The following is a 21,727-nucleotide window of genomic DNA, read 5'->3' as shown; positions in this document are numbered from 1 at the left end:
ATCAAGGTTAATTTTAGCCCTCATTTCATGAGACTCTTAGCAAAATATAAATAGCACAGGAAAAGCCCTTTGCACTAAAACATAATCCATTTTGAAGTAGGTTTATTTTTGAAATTGAATCAATTTAACAAATAATTTACAAAATTACATGATATTGCTCACACTTGATTAATATTTATTCAAATATCAGTAATCAACGATTTGTTAATGTAAATGAAATATGGAGTAATTAATTTCATTAGTTGGATTTTCATGAGTTGGATATTCATCCAAGTTATTTAGGGAGAAATCAATGTCCATATGTAGTCAGTTTCAATAACATGAAAATGAAATTTTAAATAAAAAAACCGTCTCCAATTACTGAACAGTTGAAAAATCTTCTTTAAATCATACTACTAAAAACCTTCTCTATTTTTTTTATAATTATACCTAAATGATGAGGCAGACGGGCTACCTGATGGAAAGCCGTCACCGTCGCCTATGGACATTTGCAACACCAGAGGAGTCGCCATTAAGTGACCATTAAAAATTAAAATAGTAGGTATGTACATCAAAGAGACATCAGACATCATAAAAACAGTTCATCCTTTTAGAAGCCACGATGGAAAAAACAGACACTCAGATACACACTCTTTTTGATATCTTTTATTTTGTTTTCTTCATAACCCTATTTATATAGAATCTGATCTGAAATCTGCATTTCCTATTCAAACTCCGAATTCAATGCATCAATAGCGAATTGACGGGTTTCGGGTTGCGGCCTAGCCGAATCCTGAAAATTTATACGTTAATTACGTTCTATTGTTCTATGATAGGTAAACACGCTGAATTATAGGCAGAATTCAGTGAATGATGGAATTATTGCATTTTGAAAAATTCCATCAGCTAACGCCGCGTTTCCCAACCTGTGATCCGCGGACCCCTGGGGGTCCGCGAGTATATGTTTGGGGGTCCGCGGTGTCATCTCTGGGCCATACATAAATCGCTCATTAAATGCAAAAGCGCTTTTTACTGCTTTTTTCAACCACATACCTATGTGAAAATCCATTCTCTACTCTTGTTTATACAAAAAACACAAACAGATTACAAGTAGAATCTGATTTAGCTTAGTATAGTTTCATATTTTTCGTAATAAACAGTTATAATTACCTTCTGTATTTGTTTTTTGAACACGCTTTTATTAGCTTGGGTTGTATGTAGGTATGTATGTATGTACGTAACAGTAACGGAATCTTTGAACCCGATTTCTATCCACTTTGAACGTTCAGTTTAATTCAAAATTTTTAAGAATTATCAAAAACCGATGACAATACACAAACATACACTCAAACATATCTATAATGCTATCTTGTAGAATGATTTTTAGGATTCCGTACTACTAGTATAATTGTAGTACTAATGTATAATTGTGGAAAAAGTGTGGGGTGCTCCACTTATCAGTTTTCGAAAAGCACCACACACTTTTTCCACAATTATAATATTTACTGTTCCTTAATTGATTCCTAGATTGAAAATTATTTTCTACTTTTTAGTTGAGTTTATCATAAAAGCGTGTTTTTTTTTTTGAACTATACTTATTTGTATCTGTAATAACAAAAATAAATACCTAATCCGTTTTTTTTGCTGTTTATTTTATTAAGGGGTTCCGTGAAAACGATTTCCTAAGGGTCCGTGGACTGAAAAATGGCTGAGAAACGCTGAGCTAACGGAATCTCTGTTTGCAATGTATAATGTTTGCGGTCGGCCATACCTATCTTCAAATTACACATTAAAAATATATTTTTATTTGATTACAAGTGCGTTATTGCTATTAAGGACTTTATTGTCTAATTTCTGCAGTATCAAATTCATTAATCCACCGCCATACCTATTTCTATCGTATAGTTCTTGTGTTTCGGGAGAAGGGTGTTGATGTTGACTGACTTATGTATGAGGCGACTAAGTTGATAAGAGTGGCGACATATCTGTGATCGGCTTCAGGAGTAAAACATGTGTTATTCGAGTAGGTAAGTGGTAGAACCCTTTGTAGTTCTACTCCAGCCGCACTACCGCCACACCTATTTCTCCCTAACAACAGTGTTAAGCGCTCCTGTACACTGGTTTGAAGCGTGTGATAAGGAAGACATACTTTTCCGCGTTCCAGCTTAATCCTCAGGGGTAGCGGCGCATCTGTAGCCGACCTCAGGTTGGAATCTAATCCTGTCTGGGGTTGTTTACAGATGCCCATGGGCGGTGGTAGCCACTTACTATCAGGTGGACTGCATGCTCGTCTGCTACTTCTATACTATTAATTACAGATGTTCACGGGCCAATGTAACCACTTACCATCAGGTAGACTCTTTCGCTTCTTCAATCTTTAAAAAAGTTAAGAAATGTTATTAAGTACAACATTTTTAAAATAAAAGTAACACTGTTATAACTTCGCTTCAACGTGGGTAATATCAGTTATTCAAATGAATATGTTATGCAAAACGTTTACATGGGAGGTCGACATCTTAGCAATCTTAGCATGACCCACATACGAATTCCGCTTATTATTTGGATTAGAGCATGTCGACTCCTTATGATATGTTAATGAGTTTCGGTGGTTATATTTTGTTTATTTTGTTATTGGTGTGTTTAAAATGGTATATTATAATGGTTTTTCTATTTAAAACTTTGATTTCACTTGCCTTGTGTGCACGTAAGGGTTAACTGTCCCAATTGAATTTTATAAATCAATTGACTACAATCGATTGTGCAGAAATTTTTAATACGCGTTTAGACGACAATGTAATATCAACTACGAAACTTAAAAATGGCGGCACAATAAATGTTTTGGATCCCGATTGTGTTACCATTATCTCAATTTAATTTTCTACCATATATCTTGTTTTTTATTATTATTACTGTATGAAATGAAATTTAATTAATATAAATATTGGAAAATGTGAATTGATTTTAATTTATTTAGATTATTATTTTATTATCGTTGTATTCATTTAATTTTGTCAAAAATAAGAATCTATCATTTGAAACATATTTTCTTGATAGGTCAACACCTTTGTTTACATTTTGGACACCTAATTATGAATCGGACTATAGTGAAGTCATTCTAAATCCAATATGGAGGGTACCTCAACATGGCGGATCAATTATTTTTATGCGTCTCCAAGATATCATATAAAATACAATAATTTTCTGAGAATAATACAAAAAAGCTTGCTTTAAAAACATATTCATTTGTAATATGGGGATTGAAATATATAGGTTACTTTTTGCCTTTTAGGATAAATATGAAACAAATTGGAAAACTATAGATTGCTTCCGCGCAACAATAAAAATAACAAAACTAAATAAATATCCGTTAGGTGGTCAAACACTAGCCGATGTTGTGTACAATTTTACCAGTAACCCGTGAACTGCGAAAAGATTTGTTTGTTTAACCGCATATCTAAATTTGATGGTCCATTTTAACGAAATGAATTTCAATTAATAATACAACGGAACCCGTAACCGCGAATGCCATTGAAGAGTTAGAAGTTAATTAATTCGATTCTTTAGTTAATTGTACCAATTTGATCGAAAATGTAAATATTATTAAATCCCTAGTGGATCTGTGATTTATGTTTTTTTAAAATACTGTACAATCCTCAAGGACCTATAAATTTATGGTTTTGAGAGGAATTAATTTTATATTCTATCTGACAGCTGTATTATTTCTCTTACGGGAATCGTCCCGGAGCCAAGGGGTAAGGGTTAAAAAACATCAAAGTTGATGAGCTACTCCACGATGAAAAGATTGTAATATCATATTTTTATTTTGCTAATGAATGTTAATTTTTAACTTCAATTCAAATACTTCATTTCAATATTAAAGTGATACTCGTCGCTACATTAGTACTCAAAAACCTATTTTTGCTTAAGTGGCATTTCGAGTACCTACGGGAGGTCTGAGTTTATCTCTGATTTTCTGATTTACCTTTATCAAACATTAATGGTGAAAAAATATTGTGAGTCATCATCTAAGCCTGTGAATTGTCCCTAATCTTTTCTAGGTAAAAAATGTATGACATGTGCCACCTCGTACTATATGTGGGCTATATGAGGAGTGGGGGGCGGGGATCTTTACCAGTTTCCTTTAGTAAGACGGCCCCGGATCAATACAAAAATATTATAATTAACATAAATTATAATATTTTTGGTGGATGTTTTACAACTTTAGACTGAAGTAAGAAGTTAGCAGTTTATTTTTACTGAGAAACTAAAGTAGGTGAAACATGAGAGTGAAGAATCTATTTTTTAGTTAAAATCGCGTGCTAAAAACAATTAGATAAAACTAAGTAATACGGGGCTGATAATACAAACCTTTCAAGCAAATATTTTTAAATGTATTATTTTTATAAGGAAGTACAACATTTAAAATTTATTTCATATTGTTTTTTTATTAATGTAATAAGCTTTTGTCAACACTGTCGCGACGTGGGTATAACATCTGATTCTGAATTTCTGCTTTCCTCTCCTATTTTACAATTTTAGGGGATGAAACCAAAATAATTCTTGATACTGAACACAGTTACGTCGTGGTTCCTTATAAAATCCACGTTATAGGCAAAAGAAATAGATTTGATGTGCTTGCATTATCCAAAGATTTTCAATAATTTGCCAAGTACGAGTCGAATTCCCACACGGAGGCTTCCGCCAAATGTTCATTATTTTTATTCATTTTATTATTTTCAACAATACTTAGTTATATGAAACATCAATAGATGGCGTTGGAGTGATGATGAATGATACGTAAACAACGTATAATAAAATTAAAATAACTGTATTACAATATGTTATAGTTCTTATTTGTTATCTTCTTATTTATTATAATACCAGTTATAGTAGTAAACGGATTGTAAAAATTTCAACCGTCTTCCTAGTACGGTTTACAGATATATCGAAAAATGACGAAAAATACCGTTTTGTTGTATGGAGACCCCCTTTAATATTCAAGTTAATTTTATTTTTAGTATTTGTTGTTATAGCGGCCACCGTTATGCATCCTCTGTGAAAAATGTATGTGTCTATATATTACGGTTCCGGAGATATAGCCTTGTGACAGACGGACAGATGGACAGACAGCGAAGTCTTAGTAATAGGCTTCCGTTTTTACCCCTTGGGTACGGAACCCTAAAAATCTTCATAAACTTACAACATACACACTTATAAAAATTTTCCAAAGTTTAATCAAAATTTGTTGAATGATTTATTTTAGAAACGTATAAGGAACAAACTTACTAACAATCATTTTTATATGTACACGGAGGAAGATTTATAGCTACATTTTTTCTTTTATACATTAGATTGATCGAATGGAATCTTTGATTGAATATAGAAGTATATCACGAATAGCGAGATATGATAGAGAAAGGAATTCGTTATAATTTCTTATATGCTTTCTCATAGGTTACAGGTTACAATACGATCGGCGAATTCTGTTTGATGTGAGTTTTATACGACGATATAACAAGGATGTAATATATTTTTTATAATAATAGCAAACGGACATGCTGGCTACCTGATGGTAAATGGTTACTACCGCCCATGGACATCTTTAATCAACCTCATTCTCAGGTAGGACTTTAGTACTTAGTCTTAAGGGCAGGAATACTAAAGACTAAATATGGATCTCTTACCCTTCAAAGTAAAACAAAATAGAGACATGACTTTTTTGTCTAGATCCAGGCCATAATATTTAAAACCTGACATTATTATTATTGACATCTTTGATTGTATTAATTATTATTATTATGTAAAATTATTGTGTTATTATTATTATAATTATATAACTACACTAACAAATCCTTACTAATATTATAAATCCGAAAGTAACTCTGTCTGTCTGTCTGTCTGTCTGGTTGTCTCTTCTTCACGCCTAAACCACTGAACCGATTTTAATGAAGTAGGGATAGCGATCTAAAATCGATTAATCGGAGAATCGATCTTTTGGACCCAAAACATCGATTATTTTAATCGATATTAGTAAGGATTGAGTCGTTAACTATGCATTTGATCAAGAGATTATCTTTAGCAAAGTTGAAGGTACGAATTTTCAGTTTTATGTATGTTAGTATGTTATATTATTTTCTTTTAAACGCGGGCGGAGCCGCGGGCAAAAACTAGTTAGGCTATAAACCTGTAATGTTAAATGTAAGAATTATAAAAGTAAATAAATAAATAAGAATTTAAAAAAACGAACTATTACATTTCTATGACAGCTTAGGATGCAATAGACCTACTTAAAACTGTGATTGAGTAGGTATTGTAAGCAGATTAATGGTAGTAACTAATTAATATATTAAGAACAGAACAGTAGGAATCCTATCATTATCTAAGTAGGTAATAGGTATATAACACTTCACATTTATTACTTTGCATGTGTGTAAAACAGACACTTTTTAGTCACAACCGCACACTAGGATTGTTACAACCGCACACATCAGTATTGTTAAAATAATGCATTGCTTTTATCACAATAACTATTGTCACAATATGTCTTCCGGTCTGTTACTTTTAACTGTGAAGTTAAGAAATAACTCAATAGTTGTCATAGTGCAAAAATACATGATAAAATAAAGAGCACTTTACTAAAAAAATATAATTATTTGATTTTGATTAATGACCAAATTCAATTTTGATAAAAACTTATGGACTTTTACGAGTATGGCAAGAAATTTCATTTCATATAATTTGGGTTTAATCTTTTGTGATATGAAACAAAGAAATACTCAGTAATGTTAATCTTAAATAAAGAGCGATGTGCGCGACATCTACACAAAGTTTTTAATACTATTGTGAATTTAAGAACGGTGATACGTGATCGTACCTAAAGTTGATTTAGTTCTGTCCAAGCTGACTAGATGTCACTAGTCATTGATAAAGATACGGGAAAATAACATTAAAATCTATATTATAAAAGTATAAAGTAGCAAGCAAAGTAATTGTACATACTAATTGTTATATTTATTTCTTGTAGTCTACAATTACGTACGAACAAAGGTTAGAATAAGTTTTTTGGTAATTATGTAAAGTATAGACGTTAATTGAAATTATAATTCCTCAAAGAAAATCAAATGACCATTGGATATTATTTTTAAACAATCCGTGAAATATAATTCTTTGATTTGTAATCTGTTAAATAATTCTAGTCAAACATTGTGAGAGGCTCTACCAAGGTTTATGGAAATGTCACTAGATGGCGCTATGCTAATAGTATTAGCGTGTACACATTTCGCAGCTGCCTTTGGGTCTACTTATCTATTTTAGACCAAGTATTTAGTCATTAAGACGTCCTTATTAAATAAACGACCACTGATTTTTTGATCTTGTTCCAGCACGTGGGCATTTTTTACAGAAAATGAGGTTCCTGTGATTTTTCTTGCAAATATTTTACTTTTGTGAAGAACGGTTGATATAAAAGTTATAGATCTAATATTAACTAAAGCCTTTTTTGGCTGAAAATTGTGAAAAACCATTTCCACACCTAGACCCCAGTTCACTCTCGTATCTCTGTTCGAGTTTAATTTATTATTTCCCGTTGTTTACTCTATATTTCTTACCCTTTATGTTGGAAAGGGGTTTTATTCAGATATTATTTTTTGTATTTTTTTGGCTTTTTACAGCTATCTGAACGTGACCAATTAGGTAAGCAAGATTATTATTACGGATTATACTCAGTTGTAAAAGCCGGTTTTTAAAAATTGTATGGAACGGATTAATGCATTTTAAGTAATAAATATTACTCCTATAAGACATTTTCGCAAGACCCTCAGTACAATTAAGTAATTAACTTGATTATTTCTTGTTCAATAAACTTTTATGAAGTTTAAGAAAGGATAACAACTAAAAGGATATACGTAGTAGGTATATTAACATATATACAATCCGTTTAAGAACAATTTTCTTTTTTAAGTCGTTTAATAAAAGTGTAAAGATACATATTATCTAGTAAGTGTCCATAACGTATTACTCAACATGTACCTTACTTTAAGTAAAATAACTCAAACATATTATTTATAAAATAATCCTAACATTAAGATATCGCTATAGAAAATGTAAAAAAATGTTGACGATTTTCTATTTTACTGCGGGCCAAATAATGAAAAACGTGGAAGCGTACCCTATACACTAGTAGCAGCATTATCTCGTTAAATTGCTTTTATTTGTTGGCTCAGCCAAGCTCTAGAAAAGATTACAAAGTTATTATAAATATGTACATTGTATATTTTTAACTTTACCATCCTAACGCATGGTAAAATGAACATCCAAAATATCTTATAGCCAATTTATTTATTACTATTCTTCAGTTTCTTCTAAATCGATGTTTGTTTATTATTAAAAGTTGTATTAATCTGCTTATCATATAATTTAAACTTCCTTACAAATAAAAACAATATATTGTACCTGGTTTTCACGTACTTATTTGCCATGAACGTGCAAGATGTAGAATGTATTCCCGGGAAGGGCTTGTATTCCCGAAGCGATATGACTTGAGGCTCCTTAAAAAAAGGTGCAAAAAGAGCTTTCCCTTAAAGCCGGCGATGCATTGACGTCCCCTTCGGTATTGCAAATAGGCGACGGTGTCTGCATTCCTTTAGCAAGTCCGTCTGCTTTATCCTTTGGTTTATTTAAAAAAAGAAACTATTAGCTGGACACTATCTATTATTTATCTGTACACCATCTATTTTCGTGTTTGAAAAATATTAAAAAATGTAGTTTTTAGAACATTTACGAATGAAACGATATTTCTCAGCACTTTTTCTTCGATTTCGTGTTGTTTTTGCACCACTTAACTGCACGTGGCGGCATTGTTCCACGTAAATTACACCTTGCAAAACGGAGACGTAGTGAGAAAACGTGTGTGTCTGCCATTTGTGGCTTCCTTCAATTACAAGGCAGTGAGATATCTTTACTAACCTATGCTGTTCACAGAGATGAGGTCGTTAATAATATATATTTATTATTAGTTTATTGTTTTTACTGTAGTTTGTACTGAGGAATACAAAGAAAAACGTACACTAAATAAAATACGATTTGTGGCTTGAAACTGTTTATTTTGAAGGAGGAGACATAAATAAAACGTTACATAGTATATAACCATACAAATCATTAGCACTATACACGTGAGCACCTACTAAGCAAAGAGGCTTGATTCAGGTTGGATTTATAAAAATATTGAACCGGCAAACGCTGTGTTGCCATATAAATAAAAAAATGTTAAGGGTGGACAACCCTTATCACTTAGGGGTATGAAAAATAGATAGTAGCCGATTCTCAGACCTACTGAATATGCATATTAAATTTGGTGAAAATCGGTAAAGCCGTTTAGGAGGAGTACGGTAACTAACATTGTGACCCGAGAATTTTATATATAAGATTTATTATAAAGAATTCGTAAATCAATCGTATACTTGTACTTCAGACAATAATTATACTCGTATGATGAATTAGAATACTTTAATAAATACAATCACTTGGGGTTTATTACGTACTGACACTAGGATATTTTGGAATATATTTCTTAGTTTAGGTATAATCAAATGCAAATAAGAATGCCAGTCGGTCAAAGCGGTACTTTCCCTGAAAAATAAGTAAAACATATTCTTTGTAGCGCACAGCAGGGAATATTCTTTTAACACTTTTCTTTGCAATATTTTTTTTATAATATAAGAGACAAGCATGCAGTCCACCGAATTGTAAATGACTATTGCCACCCAAGGACACTTGTAATCAACCCTAGATAAGATTAGATTCCTACCAGAGGTCACTCATAATTACGCCGCTACCCCTGAGGACTAAGCTGGACTGCCTCGGACAAGTATGTCTCTCTTACCATACTCTTTAAATTGGAACACAGCAGCGCTAAACACGACTGTTATTAGGCAGAAAGGTGTGGCGATGTTGCCAGCGGTTTCAAACTATAGGGTTCTACCACCTTCAACATTACCTAAGGAAAGACGTTACCAAATATCTACACGAAGTAGTAAGTAAATAATATCAGCCGTAAGTAGTATTATAATCGTTGAAATGTAAAATCTGATAACCACATTAGCATCTACGTGTTAGTTTTTCTTCTTACGGTTCACTTTGCAACTAAGGTCTCAATTTTCATCAAATTAGCACGTCTAATCATGTAACCTTTCGCTGTTGCTATCTTAATGTTAATTTTGTATAAATATAGTGATGTATAGACGATTTTGTATTCATTATTAAACATAATATAATTATAGAATGCAAGATCAATTATAATATAGAAGTAGCAGAATAGTATTATATCAGTTTTCCATTATACCAGATTTGCGCTTTGAAAATATTGTAGTACAAAATTTCAGTATCTGTACAGGAAGATAATTGTTTAAAAAGTAAGTACTTTGGAAGATATTCAAGGACAACAGGGATAATATATGACGGTCAATTTCATAGCGATATAAATACCTCATGAGGAGGTTCCACACGTTGCAATTTCGTGGTAAGAAAATATTCGTATGGGTGTCTCTCCCTTACCGCATAATACAAACCAAAACACAGCAGCTTCAATACGCATATTCGCGCTAATGTTTTGATAAGGTTTGAGTTTGTTCCACAAATATGAGTTACACCTCAGAAAAATTAGGCCTCGAGTGTAGACACGTGTGATCATTGACCTATTGTATATTAAAGTGTATAATACCTACTTTGATGTCTGTTATTTAATTTTTTTTATGGTAATTTAAATTTAAAGTATCGGACTATGTAAATTTGGTTGAATTCTCTGAGATTCTAATAATATTAATATTATTATAAATATATGGAAAATCGGTCAAGCGCGAGTCTCGCATACGGAGGGTTTTGTACAGTAATGAAATATTTATAACATATATTTTTAAAGTAGTTTATGAAATATTAAATCGATAAACGCTGAACATTTTTTGTATTGGGTTATTTTAAAAATGTGTAGTATTTTTTGTTGTATTTATACACACTGCGTAAACATTTTAAGTGTTTATCAATTATGGTTCAACAGATAGAGCTTTTCGACTGATGGATAGACAGCGGAGGCTTAGTAATAGCCAATCTTCCCTTTTTGGTCTCATCCTCAATCGACTCGTTACTTTTAAGATCAATTTTGTATTCCCGTCCAGTCTACAATTTCTTACCAACTATCATCTCGTTGGTTTTGGTGTTTGTTTCTTTGGGTACGGAACCCTAAAAAAGTAAGAAGTCGTTTCTTTCACTAAATCGTTTACATTTCGCGAATGAATATGATTTTTACGTAACATATACGTAAGACACGTATCGCTTCGTCATGAGTTGTAAATTTATTATCAATTTTGGTCTCTGACGCATTTGCTCGGTAAACGGTCGAAGAATCGAAGATTACACGGGATTAACATAAGCGGACATGAATGGAACATATCTATATAAGGAATCCTTATATCTTGCTTTATTGAAAACCTTTGTATTGTCTTCTGTCATGGATTATTTCTGTATGAATAAAATCTTTTTCTTACCTTTCCGAAATAGACTTACAGTGATTCATATGAATTCAAATGGAAAAAAACCTTTTAATAAATGTTTGCAACGATTCGAATCTTAATCCTTGTACGCACATGCCGATTCTTTGTTATTAAATGTTAAGGTTTTCTTAATTAACATTATAATGTTTATAATGGGAAGTGTTTATTTGGCATTGACCGGAACTAAAAGGTTTATGTTAATTTATTTTTATGACCCTAAGCATTATGTTCATATAGGGTATGTTGACCTATTATTATAATGTTATCTCAAGGAATATTCCTTATCTAAAAGCCAAATTCTTCATAAATCAATTAAATTTAAAAACATAATTATATAGAACTTTATGACACGGAAGTGGTATGTGATCATATGTAAAGGGGTCATTGTAACGTATTGACATAATACAATAATATATATTTGACAAAGTTGACAAATAGTTCTGAGTTCCCATCACTAATATTAATTTTATGCACGAACATTAGATAATTTTCTGAGGACAGAATTTTCGTGGATTGATATTTTCATTTAAATAATTATAGTTTAAAAACTAAAACCCACGCTAAAATCGCACAAGGAAAAAAGTTAATCCTAATTCCTGACGATCCTGATGAGGAGAATGGGATAAAATTATTTAAATCATGTGCTGTCATTGGTTCTTGATAATTGTTCAAAATGTTTAATTAGTCGGACCGTTCAAAGTGTGTAAAAATCGAGTTCAAAGATTCCGTTACATACATACAACCCAAACTAAAAAAGCGTGGTAAAAAATATATATCTGTTCTAAATCATAATTAAGATTTTCTTTATTTCACACTGTGTGTTGGATGGATTGCCTATAATTATATTATCAAGAATCAGCAAGAATTTTGTATAATCAGCAGATCTTTTATTCATACTAAAGGCACTAGTTAAAACAAATTTAACTATAGGTACGTTATAATAAAATATAAAAGTCATAATGTCGAGATTCGTTTAAGTAATACATTTTCAAACACATGTTATGTTATGTTCGCGAATATGTAGATAAGAATATTTTCTATACATATACATTACAAATACTACCTAAATGCAATTGTTCAGCTCAATAGTGCAAATTGTAAAAAAATGTTCATCAACTTCTATAACAAAAGTGCGTATAAAACTTCAACAACTACGTAAGACTTTCCAGGCACCGTTTATTAACCGTATGTGAAGACATTGATTTTGACACCTCCCGCAGTGTTTGTTCAAATGTTTTACGTAATTATGTATCCTTAGCCCGCTACGAAGATTGTGGTCAAGGTCATTGACCAAGGCGAAAATAAATATTGATTTATTAGATTTGTTTTAGAAGATAGCCTCTTAAATTTATTTGCGTTGGTAATTAAACTGTTACGCCATACACGGCAAACATTTGCGGAGCAAGTTTTCTTTTGTTTATTTTGTTTTAGCATTTTTTGTATTTCGTGGCCATTCAATAGTTTTTGTTTATTTACTTTTAAAATTTCTGTTCATTCTTTTATACCACTACATTCAGTTTTAAATATTGTTATTTAAAACCATAAATTGAACGAACGTTATTTTCTTTGCAGGTAAATAAACTGATTAAAGCATATCTGGTTTCTGATTAGTTTGACTTTGAAAAAAACATGAATTATGTAACTAAACCTGTATAAACACGGCAAACTCACCGTTTATTGTCTGTCGCGGTTATTTAGTTTCAAGCCAGTTAATTGTATATCGTGGAAACAATAATCCGTCTGGCTCCCATCACACTTTGTCACGCGTTTCAAGGTTTGCGCACGGACAGTATGAGTACATACTGGAGTCCAAAGAGTCAACATTGTCAAGTGACATGTCGTAAAATCAGGTTTTATCTCGTCACCATATAGCTTATTTGTTTAAATTAGAGATTCTCAAAGTATTAAGTGTATTGCTCGCTTAAAACATTTATTGTCTAGTCCCCGTCTCACTAAAGGCCAGAGAAAACGAAAATGTTCCTTTGACAATAAAAAAGGGGAATAATAATAGGCTTTAATTGCCTTCATCCAAATTTGTATATAGCAAAATACAAATTAACCATAGCTTGCTGAACTACTTCAACGCCCCTCCTTCCTCCAATTTACTTTGCGATCTTTATCGTATAAAGGGCCGTTTCGCTCACTTTGAGAAACACTGGTTCAACTCATGATGGGTAATAATAGTAATAACTTTGCAGTGAATTCTCAGTTACGTTACCATGCGGATTGTATCTATAATAAGGAAACCGTTTAATTAGTTGCCCTTTACCCAGCAATATCTTTTAAAACCTAAATAAATAATAAACACAACAATACTTCAGTCATAAAACGCTTTATGCAAATATACGATACAACAACGAATAAAAAATAAATTAATATGGAAATATTTATTTTAAATTATAAATTAATATCTATATAACAACATACTCTTACGATCCACTAATACTAGAAGGTCAACGTCGACAGTACAATTTCAATCTATCAGACCTTCACGAGGTTTAAGGCTATAGTAAATATGTTTAAGTCCTTACGCTCCTTGTAAAACCAAGGATACATTATCAACAAAGCTCCGAAGTCTGCGACACTTCGAATAATCAGTCGGGTAACACAACTGTCACAATAAAATACTGCTATGAGAATAAATTTAAAGTGTACGACTTATACGTAAACAGTGCCGATACGAATGTGTGGTTTCGGTTTCGTGAAGAGGTTCGTCGCAGTCTTGAAGATGCTGAGTAGAGGCCTGAATGTGGTTGTTTCTTGGTAGTAGGTTTGTGGTTGTTGATAGGAGTATTGGTATTGGTTGTTGTATTGATTGTAGAACTGATAGTTGTACTGGGAGTCGGCGTTGCTCTCGGGGATGACGTTCGAGATGTAGCCGTTGGTGTTCCCGTTGTCTACCGTTTGGTAGCTCGTTGACGCTGTGTATGTAGTGGAAGCTGCAATTGAAAACGTTAATAAGTATAAAAGCTTCAAATTCATAGCACAACTTGGTTGCCCTCGAATATATTATCTGACGAGCTTTTGCCCGCGGCTTCGCTCGCGTTACGAAGTAATATTTTCATCCCCTATTTTATCCCCTTGGGGGTAGAATTGATCAAAATCCTTTCTTAGCGGATGCCTACGTCATAACATCTACCTGCATGCCCAATTTCAGCCCGATCTGTCCAGTGGTTTGGGCTGTGCGTTGATCACTATGTCAGTCAGTCACCTTTGAGTTATGTATATACTTAGATTAATTATGAGGTAGACTTTAATTGGTATATAAGTTTTAAATTCATAGCACGAACTAGGTTGTCTTCGAGGATTTTCTCTGATTAATCATGAGGTAGAATACTAATATATTTATTTTATGTATATAGTTGACGTTATAAAACTATTTTTATGTTATATAATATTACTTAACATATGATAATTTGCATAAGATTGCGTCTCATGCAAATACTAAAAATAAATTCCGTCTATGCATATCTTTAAATAACTCCAAATAGAATATGGCTCTAACTCCATTATTATTATTGATGCATTTTGCATGGCACAAATTTCTGAATAATGCAGTTACACTGCTATAGGGCAGAAACAGGGCTACGAAATAGGGCCGTGACTTTGTTTTTCTCTCCTGAAGTAATAATAAGAATAATGCTTTGTACTTTCATATATACACAAGGACTTTTCCTGCATCGTAGATGTCATGACACACACAAAGACGAATACAGTAACATTCAGATCCAGAACAAAAAATTAAATTCATCATTTAGATATCCGTCTGGCCGGGGATCGAACCTGGCACGCACTGTCAGAATGTCATGATAATCACTCTGCCATATTGTTATACCTTATTGTCCATATTGTCTACCTACATTACAATGTTGATAATCAAGATACTTACAGCATAAGCCTGAGTATTTCCTCGATTCTGAGAGTCCGAAGGTACTGCACGACGGGTATCCCTTCTCGTATGGGTTGGACCCGATGACGTTGCCACCTGGACCATAGTTGCATACGTAGAGCTTCGTGTAACCTCGCACGGGGTCGTAGTAGAACGTGTAGCCGCAACCTACTTGCGAGGTTTCGCCCCATACCAACTGTGGAAGAAAATTAAGTTTAGAAAATAGTACAAAAATAAGTCTTTGATTCATGGTATATTTGCGTGTAAACATTGATCTTCAGAATTGACCTATTTAAAAAAAAGCTGGACAGTCTACCGAACTTGGAGGCGCCGGGTATCGATCCCGGTACCTCTCGCATGCTAAGCGAGCGCTCTACCATCTGAGCTACGCCCCCGTTGTATAGTACTGACAAAATTATGAATCATATTTCCCAAAGTGTTATTTCGAGTAAAATGGAAACTTATTATGTATGTTTCATAACACAGATGTTTAAAAAACTCATAAAAGTGTGTATTTGTTCTGTATATAAAATTTCGATCAATTTACTACCGATATTAGAATTTTTGCAGCTTACAGCTTACCACAATTTGAAATTTAAGACTGGTTAATACTAACAAGCAAACAAGAATTTAATGTATTTCGTTATTAGAATTTTATTAAAAAAAGTAAAATATGCGTCGAAATCTTATATAAAAAATGTACAGTGTACACACCTGAGAGTAATGTCCTGTGCCGTGTCCACCGCTGATGGGTTTGAATCCGTAGATGTGGACTTCATCGAACCAGGCGTCGATCTGTTTGTTGAAGTCTGGTTCGGAGTCAGCGGGCTCTGATGGTGGGCGGGTGGTCCAGGTGGCGGCGAGGTTCTGGCCCACGGGGAACCGGCCGACGTCGCGCTGGGCGGCGCGGTCGTGCGCTGGCGTACACTGGTCAGCCCAACGCTGTGCGGTCGCTGCTAACTCGTCGTCCCAAACCTGGTGACAAATAGATTTACTTATTAGTACAATTGTAGTTGGTAGACTGATCGATAAGATTTAAGTAGCAAAAGCTATTGCAGTTTACATGGTACTAAGTGGTAATGAAATGGTCACCTGCAACCAACCCCATATATAATAGAATAGGCGTTCTATCTATCACCGAACACAGATGAGTTGCTACTTCTAAGAACAAAGACACCTCGTATGTAAATCGGAAAGAAAGAAGAAAAATAGGGGATTTCTTCTGTTGAACCACCCTGATTCTTTTAGATAGTCTTGAAGGTACTCTAAGGCAATACTTGATGTATTCAAACTTAATTATTAAATGTAAGCGACTTGTCGATATTTGATCTTAGTACTAAAACCATTTAACCTACAATTTCAGGAGGACAACATGCGTATTAGCTATTTTATTAACACGATCTGCATGTAAATAGTCATGCCTTTCTTGGCAAGCATATTTGCATGTGAAACAAGTACCTATATGGGCTTAGGGCGCTGAACCTTCGTGCGGTCAATGTCTCGATGTGCAACGCTTAGTTTTACGGAACACTATGGTTTCACTCGCTTACATATTTGTGTTTATTTGTAGGTCACAGTGACAGTATTGATTCGTAGTGTGCACACTTTTAACAAACATAAAAGAAATAATACGTCTATAAGTTTTGCATCAATAAATCACAGTTCCTATTTTAGCAAAGGCCTGTTTTTCCTTAAAAAGCAAAGATCCATCTTTAACACAATTTATAATTTCTAAAAGTGCTAAAAATGTAAAATTATTTTTCTAATCTAAAATTCACAAATTCCCGTTATAAAGAAACAACCGTAAGAATGAGCGTGCCGTGTTTTATTTTCTTTTTCCAGTTTATCGAGCGAGTAAGCTTTTAAAAGCTCGCACGCGGAAAATGTACCGCCAAAAGTGTTCATAAACATAAATTATTGTAACTGTAAAATGCTTTAATTTTATGTTAAGCTATAAATTTAAAATGATTTTAGAAATTATACTTTGTTTCGTAAGTTATGAAAACTAGATGAAAGTGAAATTTTCTGAAGGAAATAAGTGTTACGTGTGCACAAGTAACAAAAAATTAAGCTTCTCTACAATGCAGTTAGCCTACGATTAAAGTTATTAATTTTAAAAAAATTTACCTATTTACAATTTTAAGACTTATTTTTAGTCAGTTCGCTGAGATATTTAAATATAATTCTTTACAAAATTAAAAGCTGACGTATTTATTGTAAGTTCTTATTAAAACCATGATCTATTTAAGATTTTTCGAGCTCGTTGAATGTCTTGGTATTCAAATGAGATAGATAATTCTGGTATAATTTACTGTATATTTTAACGCTAAGCGTAGTAAGCAATAAAATTACGTATTTTTAACATTTCGTTTCATTTAATTATCATAACTTTGTATATTTGCGATGAAATAATTCAGCACTGTCAATAAAAGGTTGATAAGCGAGTTTTATATTGGCATAGAGTGAATACGAATTAGTATGATATTTATAGTTGGTCACGTACCATTTCCATCATGTTAGCTGCCGGTGGTTGGCTGGAGACTTGCCCCAGGGCCACAGACTGTCGGAGGCGGTTGTGCGCGTCCACGATGGCTTGCTTCTCGTACGCCGACAATCCCCCCGATCCTAGACAATAAACATTTGATTAGTAACAAGATATAACACCCAACAATTTGTTCAAACAATGACACGTAAGAACATTTCAAGTCGTCACGAGTTTTTACTTCAATTCTATCTTTATCACAGTTCAAACTCAAGTGTCAAGGCGAAATCAAAATTCGGTCCATGATTTCATAATCCTCCGGATTTATCTGATTTATTAGACCGGTGCGTATTACACAGGTGTCTGTGTCAATAAAATTTTACGACTTCGGTCCATACGAGTATGCTAATGATAGCATCTTTTTAGTAAAATACATTCGCGGAATCTAGACTGGGTGGCGGCATGAAAATTTATTGCTCTTTCGATTGTGAAATTGCTCTTTTAATTTCTTTATTTCACAGTTAATGTTTTATGTCGCTGCATCTACTTAAGAATAGTCTAATTAGAACAGATAGTTTTGAAACATTATAGATAGCTAAAATCATACTTAATCATATTATATACCGATGTTATAATATCATCTTTTTTCTTGTTAGAAATTTTGTATAAAGATATAAATATTTCTCTTTAATTAAGACAAAATATAATTCAAACTGTATTATAAATACAAACTAGAAAATAATTACTAAGTACAATTTATAAAAATAAAATAAACTTACTCATTATCTGTTTGCCTGCACTGCAGCCCTCTGTTGCTGCGAGGAGACCTCCCAAAACAAACAACACTAGGGTGATCATCTTGTTTAAAAGTTTATTCACAACACTATTAACTGAAATTAAATGCACGGTTTAAGTTGCGATTCGTAACAAAAGTTATGTGCCCCCACTTATATTTACGAAACGTCAAACTTGATATAAGCCGGTGATCCTCTGCACAGCGTGCAGCGCGCTCTCCAGGTCTTAGCTATCTGTGCGGCGAGCCGGCTCGCGCTCGCTTAAGTACCCGTCGCGGCGTTACTATGGAGACGCGGCGACGCCATCGCATCTACTACTTCAATAAAACTATTCGATCCACTTTGTAACACTCGCGACAACCCCTAAGCCATTCAAGTTCGAACTTCTACCGGCTACCAGAAAATCTGAACATCTTCCTTTTAAGCTCCCCAAAAAGACAATAGGCTGAATAAGCGCTCTGTGTCACTCAGTTACGAAACGAAGAAAGGTTAAACGAGCACCATCCGACCACTTTTTATCTGCGGTAATAATTTAAAACTAATTATGCTGCACCCGGTGGTTGTCAATGAAATCGAGTTCTTGTGATGTGTCCGAGCCAAAGGTGGAAATATGTTGACAGATATTGGTCGGAACGGAAGTGGTCTTTAAGCGAAATTATAGGCAGCTAAAAACAAGGAAAGAATAACGTGTAATCAACCTTTTTGTGTCAAAGGCTACTTAATTTTATGGTCTTTGCGATTTAAGCGCAGTAAAATTTATTGTTTATCTAGATCGATCGTTCCCTCTTTGTTCTCGTTATCCGACGCGGCATCGTCTCCCACAGCGGTTTTATTACGAATATGAAAAATAAAGTTTTTAATTAAAGATAAAAAGAAAGACGCTGATTACGAATTCTGATATGTTAGGAGACATCTTGTCTGTTACTAACCAATCCGGTTTACCACCTGAGGTGAATTTTTGCTCGTGCTTTATCAATTTACATATTAATATCCTTTTATTTATACTATCATGATTGGTTCATTAAAACAATATTTTTAATTTGTTTCTCAACTGCACTTTTAGCGTATGATTGTTATACATTTCCGTGATCAAGTTGAGCTTAAATTTTCCGATCATAATAATAATTGCTTGTTGAAAAAACAATTGATTAACTCTAGTAATCAATGTCAGTTTAGCCAAAAAAAACTCAAAACGGACTTCACGATAGGGATCGATTGCTTTATCAAATAAGTAAATATCGAAGATCAAGTTTTTACGCATGGCTATTGTTTTTGATATCAAGTTAAACGTTTAAACCATTTATATAAAAACCATATTTATGCAAAAACGGACAGGTCACGAGCACTTTATTTTGTTAATTTTTTCTTTAGTGTCTTTAAACGCCAATTTGCGAAGGATTTATTATTAACCATAACCTTTATAATTGTTTTTATCAAAGTCACCATTATTTTAGTTTTTAACCGACTTCATTTTATCCTACTCATATTTGAAATATGTCTCAAAATCAAAAAAATATGTAGTATATAGACAATTGTGATTACATTTCTTAAATTACATAAAACTTAACAGATATCATCTCGAAAGTCGTATCCAGTTTGGGTGACCTTTATATAAATGGCCTTATTATATTATTAAATAAACCAGTAACTACGTAGACGATGATTCTGTGGAGAAAATCAAGCCGGTTGCAGAGTTCGATTTCCAAGACTGTTATTTTTATTTTTCATTTAGTGCTCTGAAATATTAGTCAGCCTGGTGGTTAAGAAATTCGGCATTTCAAGCGTAAGGTCCGACGATCGAGTTTTGGGCACTCTGATTTTTCAAAGTTATGTGTATTCGAAATTACTTTTCACTTATTATAACGATGAAGAAAAATGTCGTGAACAAACCTGCACCCTTTAGAGTCCTTTATAAAAAAAATAAACGTGCATGAAGTCTACCAATTTCACATGGCCAGGGCGGTGGATTGTGGCAAATCTCCTCGGAAAAAAAATCTATGGAAAAAGCTTAAGATTTATTAAAGTTTATAGAGTTTTAAAGGAATAAATACCATTGTATAGGTATTCTGGCTTAAAATGGGTATATTCTGGCGCTAAGAGTGACAAGGAAGCATGGACAACTTTCTGTCGATGTTGGTCCTTTAAGGCCGGCTTCGGCAGACAAAGCGTCGGCTATGCGGTCACACTTGTCTCTTACATGTATAATATCACGTTTGTACTTATGAATTTTAATATTCTTGACCCGTTGTCAATAATTTTCAATGTCAAAACAGGTGGATTCAGTAGTGGGCATACGGTAGAATCGCATCAGGAAATCATCGGATAAGTGTATGGTAAATATTTTTATGATTAATTTGAAATAACACGCAATTTATGCCTATTGTCGTTTTTGTGTCCATTATTTTTATATCTCTTTAAACGGATTAAGTATATGTATTTTTAATTGACGGAAATTGTACAAAAACAGTCGGTCAAAATGTTTACAAGTAAAACTTTGTTAAATTTCTCAAGATTTATAAATATTATATCTGATAATAAAGAGCGGTATATTTTTGGTTTCAAAATGGGTATAAGGGTCTTTTTTCGACTAAGACACCAGTTTGCTATGTACATAAACATGCATTTAAAATTAGTTAAATATTAAAGTAAGGTTTTGCAAATATTTGGTATGCTATTTCTATCTTATTATTTAAGTAAAATAATGAATTCAATATCATGCATTTTCTAAAACCTCAATGAAGTGTAGACACACAAATATGGGTGGGCTAATATTTGTTAATTAGTAAATTTCGTAGTTCTGAAGAACAAGTTGTGTAATTATCTTTGTATTATTATTTAAAGTGTTGGTGGAAAAGGCATAAAAAAGACAATTATTTAAACAAATAATATATATGCGACCGATACATATAACCTCTTTCTGTTGGGAAGTCGGTTAAAAATTAAGTATGAAATACTCTCGAGGACCTATATTTATGTAAATATCCTACTATGTAGTAGGACATACATTTTTGGGTGGAATTGTGTTTTGCTAATTTCTGTC

The 21,727-nt window shown here is 33.1% G+C and overlaps 1 protein-coding gene and 1 non-coding gene across 2 annotated transcripts; both read right to left on the bottom strand.

Moving 5' to 3' along the window:
- Window positions 1-13,838: 13,838 nt before the first annotated feature.
- Window positions 13,839-18,941, bottom strand: LOC140750202 (venom allergen 5). The gene is made up of 5 exons (XM_073083615.1): window positions 18,673-18,941; window positions 17,915-18,036; window positions 16,126-16,386; window positions 15,412-15,607; window positions 13,839-14,461 (listed from the first exon to the last, which is right to left on the bottom strand). The coding sequence occupies exons 1-5, from the start codon at window positions 18,749-18,751 to the stop codon at window positions 14,181-14,183; spliced, it is 939 nt and encodes a 312-aa protein (XP_072939716.1). The 5' UTR covers window positions 18,752-18,941; the 3' UTR covers window positions 13,839-14,180.
- Window positions 15,734-15,806, bottom strand: TRNAA-AGC (transfer RNA alanine (anticodon AGC)). Its single transcript has one exon. It is a non-coding gene; the product is annotated as a tRNA-Ala (tRNA).
- Window positions 18,942-21,727: the final 2,786 nt, after the last annotated feature.

This window comes from Epargyreus clarus, unplaced genomic scaffold, assembly GCF_041222505.1.
Source record: "Epargyreus clarus isolate Ecla_fem2 unplaced genomic scaffold, WU_Ecla_fem_2.2 ptg000019l, whole genome shotgun sequence".
Lineage (NCBI taxonomy): Eukaryota > Metazoa > Arthropoda > Insecta > Lepidoptera > Hesperiidae > Epargyreus > Epargyreus clarus.
This window is presented reverse-complemented; position numbering and strand designations above follow the sequence as displayed.

What these genes read in the sequence shown, in the direction of transcription:
- LOC140750202 (XM_073083615.1), bottom strand. Translation starts at nt 18,751, where the DNA reads ATGATCACCCTAGTGTTGTTTGTTTTGGGAGGTCTCCTCGCAGCAACA. An exon ending in CAGCTAACATGATGGAAATG is followed by an intron (nt 16,387 to 17,914) that starts GTACGTGACCAA and finishes ATTTGTCACCAG; the next exon opens with GTTTGGGACGACGAGTTAGC. An exon ending in GAAATACTCAGGCTTATGCT is followed by an intron (nt 14,462 to 15,411) that starts GTAAGTATCTTG and finishes TTTCAATTGCAG; the next exon opens with CTTCCACTACATACACAGCG.